The 15352-nt window shown below is 37.1% G+C and overlaps 1 protein-coding gene across 1 annotated transcript; it reads right to left on the bottom strand.

Moving 5' to 3' along the window:
• Positions 1–5831: 5831 nt before the first annotated feature.
• LOC143577915 (kinesin-like protein KIN-5D) lies at positions 5832–13645 on the bottom strand. The gene is made up of 23 exons (XM_077061631.1): positions 13512–13645; positions 13161–13334; positions 12604–12733; positions 12356–12514; positions 11577–12032; positions 11420–11517; positions 11182–11338; positions 11035–11104; positions 10881–10957; positions 10620–10652; positions 10463–10543; positions 10279–10390; positions 10108–10194; positions 9835–10010; positions 9035–9196; positions 8846–8953; positions 8608–8766; positions 8433–8516; positions 7270–7475; positions 7095–7196; positions 6766–6875; positions 6470–6621; positions 5832–6213 (listed from the first exon to the last, which is right to left on the bottom strand). The coding sequence occupies exons 1-23, from the start codon at positions 13523–13525 to the stop codon at positions 6031–6033; spliced, it is 3090 nt and encodes a 1029-aa protein (XP_076917746.1). The 5' UTR covers positions 13526–13645; the 3' UTR covers positions 5832–6030.
• Positions 13646–15352: the final 1707 nt, after the last annotated feature.

The raw sequence follows: 15352 nt of genomic DNA, 5'->3' as shown, positions 1-15352 counted from the left end.
ATGGGAAGGAGGCAGAGGTTGGCGAGAAGCCCCAAGCATACCTGAAGGATCGGCCGTAGCTGCCGACATCGGAGGAGGCATAGAGGCCGCCGCGGTAGAAACCAACGGAGGTGAACTCACAACCGTGGTCGCCGCTGCGGAAGTACCCGCAGAAATAGTCACCACCGGCTCAGTGAAAGATTCAGTAAATATGGCACTGACAGCCGGCGGAGATGTCATCACAGTTGGAACAGTTGGTTCAACTGGGTGAGCAACTGAACCAACTGAAGCAGGCGCAGCCGCCTGGGTCATCGCCTCAGGTAGGTTGACCAAGCCTACCGTCATGGGTCCGAAGGTGCTCCTCCCCGCTCCACCCTGGAATGCGATAGCATCCACGCCTGCACAAAGAAGATATAAGTATAATGGCGGAAAGATATGAAGTTAAAAGGTAAAGGAAGTTTGTACTTACGGGTTTTCTTGAGCCTAAAAGTGCGAACAGGCGGGGACGAACCCGATGGAGCCGGCCTCTTCACGCCGCTCACCGTCGTTGTCCTGGGCTGCTCGGAGGTGACGGTCGTCTGAGCCTCTGGAGCAGTGGTCTTAGCACCACCAGGGTTCCCCGCCACCTACTCGCTTTCGGTCTCTGAATCAGACCGATGCACCGGATCGGCAGTGGAGGCAACCTTCGCCTTCCCCTTCCCGCTGGCAGCCTTCTTCTTCCGCACCAACGGAGGACCATCTGCGGATTCCTCATCAGAAGATGACAAGATTAGAGGAATTCCAGCAGAGGTTTCAGCATTGAGAGGTCGAGGGTTGAATAACGCCTTACCTGGCCGCGTGGCGCTCAGAATAGGGTGGCCTGGCGGGTAGACCTCCACAAACCGATCCCTCGTTTGCTCCAAGATGGGCAACTCGCTCTCATCGAGAGCACGAGTACCCATCCGAGCGGGACCATCACTCTCCCGCGGCTGCAGGAGAGACTGCAAGTCGTTCCCCTCTGAAATAAAAGAACAGTTAGAAGACAAACCTATATAAACAAATAAGACAAAGCATACCGTAAGGGACAGAGTTCAAACCGTATTCGAGGACGATGGGAACCTGTGACGCCTCCTTCCACACCCGGCTCATCCCAAGCATCACCATCCCAGACTCCGCAAAGCGGTACACCGGAGTCTGGATCCGGGAGATCTTGGCGAACCATTCCGCCTCCTGGTAGTTTGGGGCGTGAAGGGTGGGGAGTGTTATCCCATTCTTAAACGTCATTGCTATCGGGACGACGCGAGCGGAGATATAAAAAAACTCCCTCTTCCACGACCGAAGACTGCGCTCGGTTGCGCAGATCTTCAGCCCCTTGATCCGGTTGACCAAGGTGTACCACCCCTGGATGCACCTCCAAGAATAGAAGGTCATCAACCGGTCAACATGGGGCTCCACGCCCAGAATGAGGCACACCCACTCAAAGTGGCGGATCTTGGCGATCGCCATCGGGTGTACCTCCGTCAAATGCACCCCGTGCCTCTCCAAGACACGGTATACAAACTTCGTTAATGGGAACCTGAGATTCCCATAAACGAAGAATGCAGCGTACACCCCTATCTTGCCCTTTGGGGCATCGTACACCGTCTGGTGTGGCTCCGGAAACTCAGGCTCGAACGGTTCGAGCATGAACTTCCGGACAATGTACTGAAAAAGCTCAGTGGGAAGAGCACACTGGCATTCGCCAGCAGTGCTCTTATCGTCTTTATCAGACGTAGACGTCGGGATCTCGACGTGCACGTCAGATTCCTCGGCAGCAGCTTCGAAATCGTGAGTAGAAGACATGGTTTGGAGGTAAAGGAATGATTTCAGGAGAATGCTTGGCAGAAAGTATTCGCCGGAAATCGTTTACAAGAAGAGGAATGAAAGTGTGAATTACAAAGGACTCTCTCCCCTTTTATATACTCATCGCAATTAACGCGATGAATTTAATGCGGAAGAGAGATAAATCACAGGTGCAATGAAACTATGACACGTGGCAAAGTGCAAGCTGGCAACAGCTGTTGAAAGGACGCGTGCCATTAATTTCGCGGCCACGCGCCCGAAAAATCGCGCCCACGCGCCTGAAAAAGCGTCTGGAATGACCATGTACTGTCACGTCGCCATAACTTCCTGCACGTCCTGACACAGTCAGAAGAAACCGTCGGACGACGTTTCAACAGTTTGGACTGTTCTTATCCTTTCACCAACTCTTCGAATTTCAAAATTTCAAAAAGATTCAAAAGTAAGCGGGAAAATACCCCTTACCTCGGCGACCAGGTAACTATAAGACGGGTGCGGGTACAGTGTTAAGGCAAAACCCTTCACATACTTAGCACCCGCAGGGAATTGACGCCAGGAATACCTTGGAAGTAAAGTAACCGTAAGACGAGTGCGGGTACAGTGTCAAGGCAAAACCCTTCACATACCTAGCGCTCCGCAGGGAATTGAAACCAAGAAGGATCTTCTGGGCCATGCTTGCGGAAACGGGATTAACATCCCCGCATAGCGGGAACGTCGAGAACTATATTGTTTGAAGCTCCAAGATGGAATTGGTGGTTTTAACATAATTGATCACTATGTTCAAAACTACCAAAACCTCATGGAGAATCCACACAAGTGGGACTCAACGCTCCTGACTTGCGAGGGGGTTACAGACCTACCCGCATCATACCCAAAGATCAAGCAGGAAAGTCGGGAATTTCTGCAAGTGACATTAGGACTTCCGCGGGAAGAATCCCCATGGAAAACCTTAAAACTAAACCCTTTTCAAAAACCCTTTGCTTAAGTCCAAAAGTTCACCTCACTTATTAAACATTCATGAGAAGAACATTGGACTGGGGGGACTTGAAGAGGTAGGTCCCAGCAGAGCCCAGTTGGACCCGCAGGACTCACCTTGAAGAGAGACGTCTGCGCAGAAACCAACTGGATCCGTAGGACCCACCATGCTCAGAGACGTGACGTCCTTACGCGCAGTACGCAAACTGTTCCCGCAGGAAATGCCTCCCAATGGTGAAGTACTCCGCCTGTTCCCGCAGCTGCGGATACAAGCCATCAGGGAAGGCCACCCGCGCAGCAAGGCTACACGCACAAGGCACTTAGCTCTCAATAATTCAGTAGTCACCTGAAGGAATGAGCAAAGCCGGGAACAATCCCGCACAAAGGCGGGAGGGGGAATACTCCCGCCCAAATGAGCCAGTCCGTACGATACTGGAGGATCTTTTGTACTGTACCTGACGAGGTATGGGCAAAAGATCTGACCAGGGATACGACAGCTCATTGACAACAGTATGGCGAGCAGCATGCTCTTGTACTGTAGGTCACTATTAGCCGCTGCCTACTCACCAACTCCTGTCATACCACGTGCATAGCCTGCAGTTGGTGGAAAAGGAATAGTACACAGCAGGCCTGGTCACTGTCGGCCGCTGCCTACCCACCAACTACCAGCATGGCACGTGCGTAGGCCACAGTTGGTAGAACAGGAATACTATTCAGCCGGCTACACCTTCTTGGAAACCTACCTTCGGCTATAAATACCCCAAATGGTATGATCATCTCATCTTATCTTGTATCTTATATCTTATACCTGATATCTGCTCTAGCAATCTCTTAATATACACTTATATTCAAGAGCAATCTAGTCTGATTCTCACGCCGGAGGGTGGTCACAAGGAGGTACCCCCCCTTCTCAGTGACGAGCTCACGGTGTCTGTTTTGCAGGTTATCAGAAGAACCATCTTTGCCGGGTCTAACCCCTCGTGGGAAACATCTATTTAACCCCCAGATTATCCGTAATCTGCCCGGGGTCAATTAGTGTTTCTTCAGAATCGTAAAACCATTTTACATCATATAAACTAAAAATGTGTACGACGTGAAACTCGTTGATAACAAGTGCATAGTGCATATATAAAGGTGTGATACAAGTCAAGGCTTGTTTAGTAACATACATGTTTTGTATATCATTTTATATATGTTCTAATAACCGGTCTTGTATTTATAATCAAAGCAACAAATTAAACTGAACCATGCATAGTTACAACTGATATAGTAGTCATGAGAAGAATAAGATTTTGGTCGTAAGAAACTTATGGATAACATGTAATTAATAAGGTTTTAGAGATCCTTATGTTAGTTTATTTTGATATTAAGCAGTTTGTAGCAATTAAAACAATAAAACTGGATTTTTGTGTATGCTTATAAAAACATGTTCGTTTTTTGTAAGATAAGAATGAATAACCTGATTTTATATTAAAATGTAAAATATGTTAAGAGTGGCTGGTCGATCATATACAACATGTTATGGGCTTAAGTCTGTTGAATTGTGAACCCAATGAGACACCGAACTGCATGTTTGCATGTTGGGTTCAGAAGTTAGTCTCCTTGTCTACTACTTTTATGGCAAAACATTAATTTTTTTATTTTATATCTGTTTGTATTTATAGATAAATTATTAACTTGTATAAAGATAACTAAGATATGATTCCTATTAAATTTAAGCTATGTCCTTTTTTTTGTCTTTTTCTATATTTGCGACGATAAAGTTCAAAATAAACACGTCTTATGTGAGTATCGTTTTGTTTTAGATAAGAGTTGTATACATAATTTGAGGGAACAAGGTTATGAAATATAGTTTAAGCATCACCTACATATTGTATTAGTATGTGATCACTAAAGCACAAATGCGTATCAGCTTATTGCTTTGGGGAGACTTCATAATAAGAAGAAGAAGAAGGTTTTCAATAATTTGGAAGAGGTTAAATGTTATTTTTTTCTACTTACGTTAAGAGTAGCGCTTTACATATTGTTTTAAGACTTCGTTTTAGCGTCGGGGGGGGGGGGGGGGAAGCGTTATATTTTATTGACACTAATTGCTATAGATATATCTACGTACTATACAATCATTGACGTGTGTTGATCCTTATTGAAAAGGCCTAGAGAATAGAGATGTTAGGAGTTAGCCAAGAGAGATGGATGTTATTATTATTATAAATTAAAATATTAACTAGATCTCAATTTGGTTTACCAATAAAAATGTGTCAAATAATTAATAATTGTGAAAACCTTTTTGTTAACGGAATTGTACGTTGATGCAGTGCCGGCTGTGAATACCTCCCCACTCACTTTAGTACCAGCAGTGATGACCGTTGCCACTGCCAAATCATTTTTATATATTAAGGGCTAATTTGCATACGAGGAATTAGCATACCAACTCGCTTTCATCATTCCTGTTCGTGTTCGTAAGCCTTTTTTTAGTTTTTAAGAGGGGGGTGGGACCAAGAAGGTAATTCATGATTTTTAAATCGAATACTATTATAATACAAAAAAAAAAAGAAAGAAAAAACAAATGAAATGCATGTCTTTCATTTAACCGTAACTACCTTATTTAATTCATTTCAAACCGTTTTAAAATATCAAACACCCCACTATCTCTCAACTCAAACCATTTCTCAAAAGAATTACCTACAATGAATCCAGACAACACACAACACCTATTTGTAAATGTGTTGTAAACGAGCATTGGACGTGTTGTAAGCCTAAATCACAGACAAATATGTTTAATTGTATTTTTTTTCCTTCTTATTTTAGGTTTTAAATTAAGCAATTTTTACTTGTTACTTTTTTCAATGAATGTAACTTTATTTTTGTTTTTAAGTTTTAATTTTAGTTATACTAATATTATTATTTTATATATTTGAAAAGGGAGGAAAGTGGTGAATTGGTAACCGTTTTCTTGGCATTGTGAAAGATAATGGAGTAGAATATGATATGATGTTGCGTTGACATAACACTATAAAGTGAGAAACAAAATGGCACCCACACCTAACGCTCTAACAATCTAAATTCAGGTTATGAGCATATACTTCAGCAACTTTATATCAGAAGTGATCCTCCTGTCCCTATATTAATATTTATACTTACATTAAATATATGTCCATATAGTATCAAGATCTTAATAGTAACATTTGTTTTCTTGATGTAGCTTCTACCCATTAATGCTAACAAAAAAAACCCACGAATCGTCACGCCTACTGATCTTCAACATTCATTAATAGTTCCAATAGAGACTGCAGCCTTCAAATCCCCATTTTCTTGTTTTCCTGTTTGAGCTTTTCTAAATGAATCCAACAAAACCTCAAATGGTGGAGTTTTCAGTTCTTCTGTATTGACTTTGTTTGATAATTTACAGAAATATGGTGTTGAACACAAGGAATCATCCACCTGTTTGTTGCAAACAAGAAGATACAACACAGAATTATATTTCATGCAAATTGAATAAAAATGTTTCAAAAAGTCAACATGGTCAAAGCTCCCGAGTCAGCCGCAATGTCATCATTTTGACTGCCTGTTTTTTTAAACTTTGATGGTCTTTTCAAGGTAAAGAATTTGGTTGCTAAAAATAGTAATTTGATCAAAAGGTAAATTTTTAGTTTTTTTAACTAAACCAAAAACGCAGTTTTTCTTAATAATTTACTACCATGTATTCATTTATCAAGCACTTTTCAACGTCTTTTGTGATCTCGGTTATTTTGTCAGAATGAGCGGTCTCCATGTCTTTCATAGCATCACGAGAAACTCTAGTTAGGGAATTTATCCCCTCATCTTCTTTATGGTTAAACCTCAATAAAACTGCAAAAAAAAAATAAATAAATAAATAAATAAAATAATAATAGTAATAATAATACTAAGGAATTTTGTTGTAATTATTGCAGGAGAAGTTCCAAAATGGGAATTTTACATTTTTTCAAACATAGTTGGATTATCATGTCTTACATTCAATGGATGTGAGAGAACCAGTATGTGCAATATCTACATCTTCACGTGCTGAGGAAGCCATGGTTGAAAATCTACTGTAAACCGTTCGGTTGGTTTCAAGGGCATCCCTGCATTAAAAGACATGATGAAAGAAACCATTTTAATTACAAATTACATTCAGTTGACATGCTGAAAAAAGTCAAAACTTGGAAATATTCTTTTGTTAAAAAAGATTTCTTTCAACATCTACATCTACAATTAACACCATAATAGATGAAATTGACAAAAAGATGGCGATTCAGAAATTGCCAAAATTGTCATTCAGTCAAAAACATAGTTTAACTCACTTGATTTTGGAGTCCACAGATTCTACATGCCTTTTCTCTAATTTGGTTAGAGATTCTTGAACTTGCATACATTGTTGGTCACCCATTCTTGCCTTGGTTATCCTTTACATTTCAAATATAAAAATATTATTAATAAGTTTCACATATATATTGCTATATGAGAGGGTTTGTTTACCAGTTTTGAAGCATGGATATCAAACCACTTTTCCCAATTTGGATTGTGTTTTCATCCTCAATATAATGTTTCTTCGTTTTTTCCAAGAAACTTGTAAATTCATCTTCTGTGGAGGAAGTCAAAGCATGCATGCTTTTCATTTTGTTATGAAGCATGTAGGTTTCGCTGCCAATATAGCTTCTAATATCCTCTATTTCTGTTTGAACCTATCAAATATAACAACACATTAATCCATTGTTTCTAAAGTGAAAAACAGACAGGTTGAGTGGCAGGTCAACATGAATTTCTCAAATTTTAGTGCATGTTGAATCAGGTCAAGTAATGCATTAGTTATGATTACAGAAGCAATATTATTACAATAATGATCAAAATCATTAAATAAAATGATTTAGGAGTTTACAGGCATTAAAGATAGGCTACTTTCAACGCATTTCACCCCTTCTAGCTAATCTTTTATATTTGACCAAATTTATAAAATACAACACATATTGACCCACCCATTCATAATGGACATGAACAAATCCGTGTTCGTTCGTTTAACTTTAACCAAGCAAACGATCAAACACGAGCAATTAAAGGAACGGAGTTTTCTTGTTCTTGTTCGTGTTCCTAAGTTAAAATTAATGTGGAGGACAATGTACTGGGCCTAAAAAGTAATTAAAACAAGAATAAGTTGTAATGGGCCAAAAAAAATTTAATGAATATATTAATGAGTGTACTAACTAACTAAACAAATGTAAACTAACGAGCATACACAAATTTTAATGAACAGGCATTCACAAACATAATTGAAGGAACGAGACATGTGTTCGTGTTCGTTTGTTTAGCTAAATGAACAAAACTTTTTGTTCATGCTCCTTCGTTTATTATATGAACGAGCCTCCCGCCAAATGGTTCACGAACTGTTCACAAAACGTTAATAAGAACCTAGAGAGCAAGTAGTGGGCGATATATTGGCAGTTCCAGTTTAGTAATCGTTAGTAGTAGTATTAAAACTCAAGTCCTGTTTATTTGTGTTTGTCGAATGTTTAATTATCAAATTAGGGTTTTTTAACCTTGTAATTGGAGATCAAGCCTATATCGAATTTGGCTATTTATCATAAATTCAGTACCTTTTATTTATCATATAAAAATAGTGAAAATAAAAGAAAAATGTTACACACCAGCTGTTTCTTTTTAGCATTTGAATTTGCTAAAAGTTCTGCCACTTTGTCCAACACTTGTTTGTCTTCACCATCGGCATAGTCCTTTAAAAGAAAATTAAGAAGGTTAGAATGTGCTTATAACATAAAGATAACAAAGTGGGAATTTTTTTAAGTAATAAAGAGTGTAAAATACCTCAAACTTTTTCTTGAATCCACTTAATTTCTGGTCATATATAGTCCGAGCTTCTTCCACCGTTTGAATCACAGTAAATATGTCCTTGCTTAGAGTCTTGAAGAAATTAACTGTATTACTAGATGCAGATTGAGTTGTCTGATACGCTCTCAACTGGCTCTGGTTACGAAAAAAAAACTTAAAAATTAACCTAAACGGGTCAACGATTTAGACATTTGACTAATAGCTAATGATGTACCTCATGCTGTTGTTGCCAAAATGAAGCTATACTTCGCTCTTGTTCATTAAGGTTAATATGCAAATCATTAAGTACATCACCAACTTTAACTGATGCTTCTTTAATAAGCTGCAAGCAACATAAACACATGCTTAATATTAGTTAAGCCGGTTATTTTTATAAAAACAGAAGTATTTACAGTTTACTCACTTCTGTAAGGGCAGAAGAATGCTCAACCACTTCAAAATTTATGTCGCCAAATGTTGTTTCTGAATGTCCACTGAATTCAGTTGCTAGTTCAGCAAGAGATTCAATTCCACAAGTAAACACATCTTTAATCTTTTTTACCCGCATTTGAAGTTCTTCATTAGCCTTTCGATACATAAAATTAAATAACCACAATTTGTAAATTTTATTCTAACTAAAGATAGAGATATGCTATAAAGTGCTTATATAAGCAGGTACAAAGTTACACGGAAGCTAGAGTATGCAACATAGGTAGCAAAATGGGCGGGTTGGACATGTTGGGTCAAAACATGTAACTTTTGCATTAGATTTACCCGAAATACTGTTTGTTCAAAAGATTACTTTGTGAGTTCAGTATGATTAAAAAGTTGTATTATTTCATTAGATCCCTAATTATGTTTGTTCAAGATACCAAATTTCAAGAGTCAACCAAAAAGAAATCAGGTCAACTGATTCGAAAGATTCAGGCTTTGTTCGCTCGGTATGATTAACAAGTTGTATTATTTCAACAGATACCTAATTTTTGGAATAAAATACATTTGACCCAGTTGACCAGATTCCTTTTTGGCTGACTTTTTGACTTGACCCGTTATAGAGAAAGAAATTTCGAAATTGCCATCTATAAAAAAAACTGTTGTATGAAAGAAATAAAAAATAAATAAAACGCCTGCGTAAAGAACTTGTATGATAATATAAGCACGAATCCAAATTCAAATCAAAATCTGAAACTTTAAGTAAGTTTACATAAATATTTTATATTTTACCTTATCTTGTTTGGTTAAGTACAATTTCATGTGTTCTTCAATTGCATTTAATTGTTGCTCTTGGTGTATTACAGAAGAAACAATAATCTTGTGAAGAACTTCAAGATGCTGAACTAATAGTGTCTGAAAGCTCTGAATTAGCATTTTATTGCCTTCTTCTATGTGGTTCTTATGCTCTATCACAAAAAAAAAATAAGAAGCGGCATTGTTAATATAATTTCTTAAATAAAAACCGTAAAAAGGGTCTAAATATTAAAAAAGGTTGATACAAACCAATTTTCGCGAACAAGCTGGATACCTCCGATGTTGCATTCTCAAGCTCACCATGAAGCTCAGCCGCTCTTTCAGTGAGTGTTTTTTCTAAATTATAATTGAAAATGCCAGTGAATTTGGAAATGTGGAATTTGCTTGTCATTAAATATAAAAATAACTGAACTTACTCACCAGATCCAAGAAGATTAAGTATAAGATATTCTTTTTCTTTTGTCATCTCATTCGATTGTTTTAATTTATCATTTAGCTTAGATACATCTTTCTTGCTTTCTTTGAGTTCTCTCTGAAGTTAATAAAATCATATGATTAGAACTTCTGAGGACTATAATGAAGTTAAACAAAAACAGCAGTCAACCTCGGTGTTTTCAAGTCTTTGACTTAATTCTGTGGTCAACTTTTGCTGATAAAAGAAGAGTTCTTGAAGATTCAATAGTTCCTATAAAAATCAATTTCTCAGTGTTTACTAGTATGATGATAAGGGCTGTATGGTACCAAAAGATAGGTATGTTTACCTTACTTTTTAACTCTAATTTCTCAGTCATTTCCTACCAAAAAAAATGATGAAAAAACGTTATATTATACACAGAAGCATATCACTACAAATTTATGATGATTCTGACTCTGATTGGAAATTTTGGCATTTAAGTCCTAGTAAGATACTTTAACTTAACTATTTATGAAGCCAAATAATGCAGCAGTTTCATTTTATTGCGTGTGGGGTCGAATAATACAACCTTATTAGGAATATTAAAACAATTCATATGAACATAAACCTTCTTGGCGGTTTCTTCTCTCATGTAACGATCATGTGGTATATATATGCCATTTTTCTCCCTCGTAGCATGCAATTCTGATGAGGAGAAAAAAAACCATAAAAGTAGGAAAGTATTAATTCACAACAACCAACAGAAACAAAATTTTGGTCACCTCGTTTAAGACTGTCGATTTCAGTGTAGAGTTCTTTAACAGCAACTGATTTTGTCACCTTATGATTAACCTAATATATTTAAATCAAGGGAAATAGTAATAGATTAAAAAGAGCGCAAATTTAAAATTCTAGAAATGCAAACTAACCTCTGGTCTATTCTTGATGCTTTTAGCTCGATATGCATAATCTAGTGTGTTTTGTGTTTCTTCCAAAGAGTGGAGAGAAAGTGACACCGTAGCTATTATGCATGTTTTTGTTTTCCCTCCTAATGAATCTCTTAACAGCCTTGTTAATTTGCTGTCCCTGATGTTGTGAAGTATTGTGTTTACAAAAAAAGTTGCATTTAACTTTATCATTATAATGCTTGTAGTAAAAAATCGTCACCTGTATGGCACATGCCCTGAGTGGTCAACCAGTGCATTTATTACACGACCGAGTGTAAGCAAGCTCTTGTTGATCTCCCCAGCTTCCCTTGCTCTTCCCTGCCATGAAGATATAGTCAAAGGGTTGGCCTTAAAAGTCAAAACTCTCATTTTTATACCTCTTTTGCCCCAGAACGTAATATGTTTTCTGAACCAGCAAGATCCACAAGATGTAGCTTTCCACATTTAATTATTTCGACCCCATCTGAACTATTTTCCTTAATTTGAATAGTGATAGTAAATAACGAATGTGATCGGTTACTTTGTGTGTTAATAAGTGTTTCAGCTGTGTGCTTTCTTGAAGAACCTTTTTGCAAGATTTGGTATATTTCATCTGCACTCGATACAAGTTCCTCTTCTAACCCTCTCATAAAAACCGCTCCTTTCCCGTCTTCCATTAAAGATATGGGCTTTTTGGTCTTTTCATCAGGAGCCAAAAGATCTGTTATTTCCTCATTATAGAGCTCTATATATGTCACTTTCATGCTGTAATCTGCGTTTTGAAATTCTAGAGTGTTGAAAAGTTGCTCAACTGCTCTTGGAATTACCCCAACATCCTCATGAAACTCTCCATTCTGTTTATAAAGAAGAAAAGAATTTTAACTGAACGAAACACAAGCAGAGGTTGCAAATGTAGGCTTGTAAATGAACAGAACATTCAGTGAACAATTCATGAAGTCAACAGGACAAAATACTAACCATAAAATTTCATATTGATTCTTTAAACATGGAAAGAAGAAACTAATAACGACATTAGTGTTTATGACGAAGGACTGGACGTGAAAATTGGTTTTAAATGACTTAAATACATGCAATTATGCAACTTCTGAGTCAAATCTTAGCGTGTGATGTATTCGACCTAAAATGAAAGTATTGGGCTTTTTAGCAAGAGTAAGACCTTTAATTTTCCACCTTCACCTTCCATTGTATAAGTTTTTCCAGTACCCGTTTGCCCATAAGCAAAAATGGTCCAATTATAGCCCTCGAGAGCTTCTTTAACAATCGGGCTAACCACTTGATCATACAAATCCTTTTGTTTTGAGCCCGGACCAAACACCTATACATACAATTATATCTATAATCAAGACTCAAATGGAAGTCCAATAAACGTTAAATTATTACACAAACAAAAATTAAGTATCATGCCTTGTCAAAACAAAAGGTTTTATCTGACTGCTTATTGCCCATGCTTTGGCTAACAATCACTTCTTGTTTATCCTCGTTACAAGTGACCACAACAGGTACCTTTGACCTCACGTCATCATTGCTAAGTGGCCTGAAAATTACACATTTGTGAGACAATTCATATTAACAACAAGTTATGGCATGGGTATGGTATTAGGTGACATACACTTGAATCATAAACCCGAAAAGTTTCAGTTTTTGTTTCTATTTTCCCTTGGCACTTGTCTAGAATGCTTCATTCTATTCATTCTAGTAGTTTCATTATGTAAAAAAATGAATTTTTTTTATGTACATGTTGACATTAATTATATTTTGTATGCTATGAAGTATGAAGTATGAACTTACTTTATGGGACTTATATCATCATGATTTCACACATTTTAGATATTTCAAACATTTTATGGTGATCATGATATGCATCTCAACAGGTACTTTTTAACAAACCAACATGCATTCCCGATACTCAACAGGTAACACCCAACTTAATAAAAGATAGTATAATAATACTCGAAACAGACCTGCAACGCAGGATAGCTTGCACATTGACACCTTTATCTTTGTCATCTTTGTTACATGTGCCATTTTCACTTGACCATAACATTTGTGTTGGCGAAAAAGGGACGAAACTCCCTCGTCTCTGTTGATACGACTTCGTATTATCCATAAACGAAGCCCGATTAGCCACTCGTTCCCTGTAAATTCACAAACAAAGATCATAAACAAATAACTTATAATACAAGCAATCTAAAAGTCACAACTACCCAAACCACAGCAACATAAATGAACCCAAAAGTCAAAACTATTGAACTAATGAAAAAAAATAGAAAAAAGTTGGATGGGACATTTTAACAAACACTTGGAGTGCATACATGATGGGTGTCATGGGAAATGATCATGAGAGTCTGAAACAAACTAGCGGATGAATATGGTGATACCCTGATGAAAACTAATTGAACTGAACGAAAACCAAGTGAGAATATTGATGAAAATTAAGTAGGTGAACAACCATGGCCGGCTGATCGGCAATGAGTATTGAATTCTACCTTTTTATTGGAAAAAGAATTGTGGGTTTGGATTGTAGTGATTCTTTGGAAAAAGAGTGAGAAAAATTGAAACTTGATGGCGTTACAAAGAATTGAATTCAAAGAAAGAAGCCTACTTGAAGGAGTCATGACTAGCGTTTTAGGTAGGTTTGACTGTTAGAAATTGGTTAATTTAATGGTGGGTCTATATACGTTATATTTGTATTTATGTACGTAATTTTGTGTATTTGTTCTTGATTGATATCATTTTAAATAATAAAATAATTTGAAGGAATCTAAATAAAATATTTAGAATAGAATGGATAGTTCAAAAATATTTAGATTTGTTGTTATAGTTTTGTAACTAGTAAGACAGCCTAGAAGTCAGGAAGTAGTCTTTATAAAAGTCCATAAATCAGTGTATAACGGTGTCTGTTAAAAAACGAATATGTTCAGGTACGTCTTATTGTGCGACAATGTCTTTGGTCTAGGAAACGAAGGGCGTGTAACATTTAATTTATTTATTCTTATTTTTTTAATTTATTTTGTTGTGATAAAATTTATATTATGTTAGTGTGACAAGGGTTCGTAAAATGTATTTATTATTATTATTGTGGTTATTTATAATGTGTGCACATGTCATTAATTTAAAACAATAAACTTCAAGCTATGTTTAAATTTCTTTTAATGAAATTTAATAAATTTATTATAAATGTATACGGTGTTAAAATTAAATAGTTTATTATCATAAAAGAAGTGGTTATGAAAAAGCATGTAAAAGTTATGAGATGGGGTGATGCTTGAGAAAAGTTTGTGGGAAGGTATTTCTAGTGTTAGACGTGTTAGAGCATTCTCATCCGGTTCTTCAAAACTATGTGAGGGGAGTTTGTAAATTATAGGGTGGGTTTTGAGTGGTTGTGAGTGTAAATTATAGGGTGGAAAGAGAAAATGTAGTGATTTTTTGTACATTTGAGGAAAAGGTAGTGATTTTTTGTAAATTATAGGGTAGAGAGGAAAAATTGTAATGATTAAAGTATAAAAAAATATTATTTAATTAAACAGAAGAGAGAAATGTAGTGTTTTTTAGTGTAATTATAGAGATGGAGATAGGGAATCAGTTGAGAATACTCTTACATGACTTGCTTTGGGGTTATGCACTGTATATATTCTTAATAGCCTTATTAACGCAACGTACGCACGTACAATAGTTTAAAAGTTCACTTATTTTGCGAGACAGTGGTATATGTGGGATGGATTCTGATTATTCTTGTGCTTTGGTTTGTCTTCGTGATATAATTCAAGCGTCGATCTTAGCAGTTTCACTAACAAAAAGACCGCCCCTCTAAAACCCAACATGCATTGGCGGGTGCTCTTTTTAGTAAAACTGTTCATGACATTGAGTCACACTTTGACATGACAGGTAGACAAAAAGCCATTTTTGAGTGTCTACGAACACCACATGCTCAAAATTTTCTTCTTGCTATCCCTATAGATGAGTTAGGCCCGGATATGTCTCCAGTGGAGTATCGAAACTATCCTTAAGTATCGCCTCATGGTTCCTTTACCCCCAGTTGATGAGATATATCATGTTTGTCATAAGGCGTGTTTAGACTTATATGGGGAGCATGCGGTGTGACATTTGTCAATTTCGGGTTATTTTATACTTGTATTCTTACTGTAAACCCGAC

This window comes from Bidens hawaiensis, unplaced genomic scaffold, assembly GCF_021521415.1.
Source record: "Bidens hawaiensis isolate Kalapana, Puna unplaced genomic scaffold, B.hawaiensis_p1.1 tig00001461_1, whole genome shotgun sequence".
In the NCBI taxonomy this organism is placed as follows: Eukaryota; Viridiplantae; Streptophyta; class Magnoliopsida; order Asterales; family Asteraceae; genus Bidens; species Bidens hawaiensis.
The sequence above is the reverse complement of the archived record's forward strand: the minus strand, read 5'-3'. Positions and strand labels throughout refer to the sequence as shown.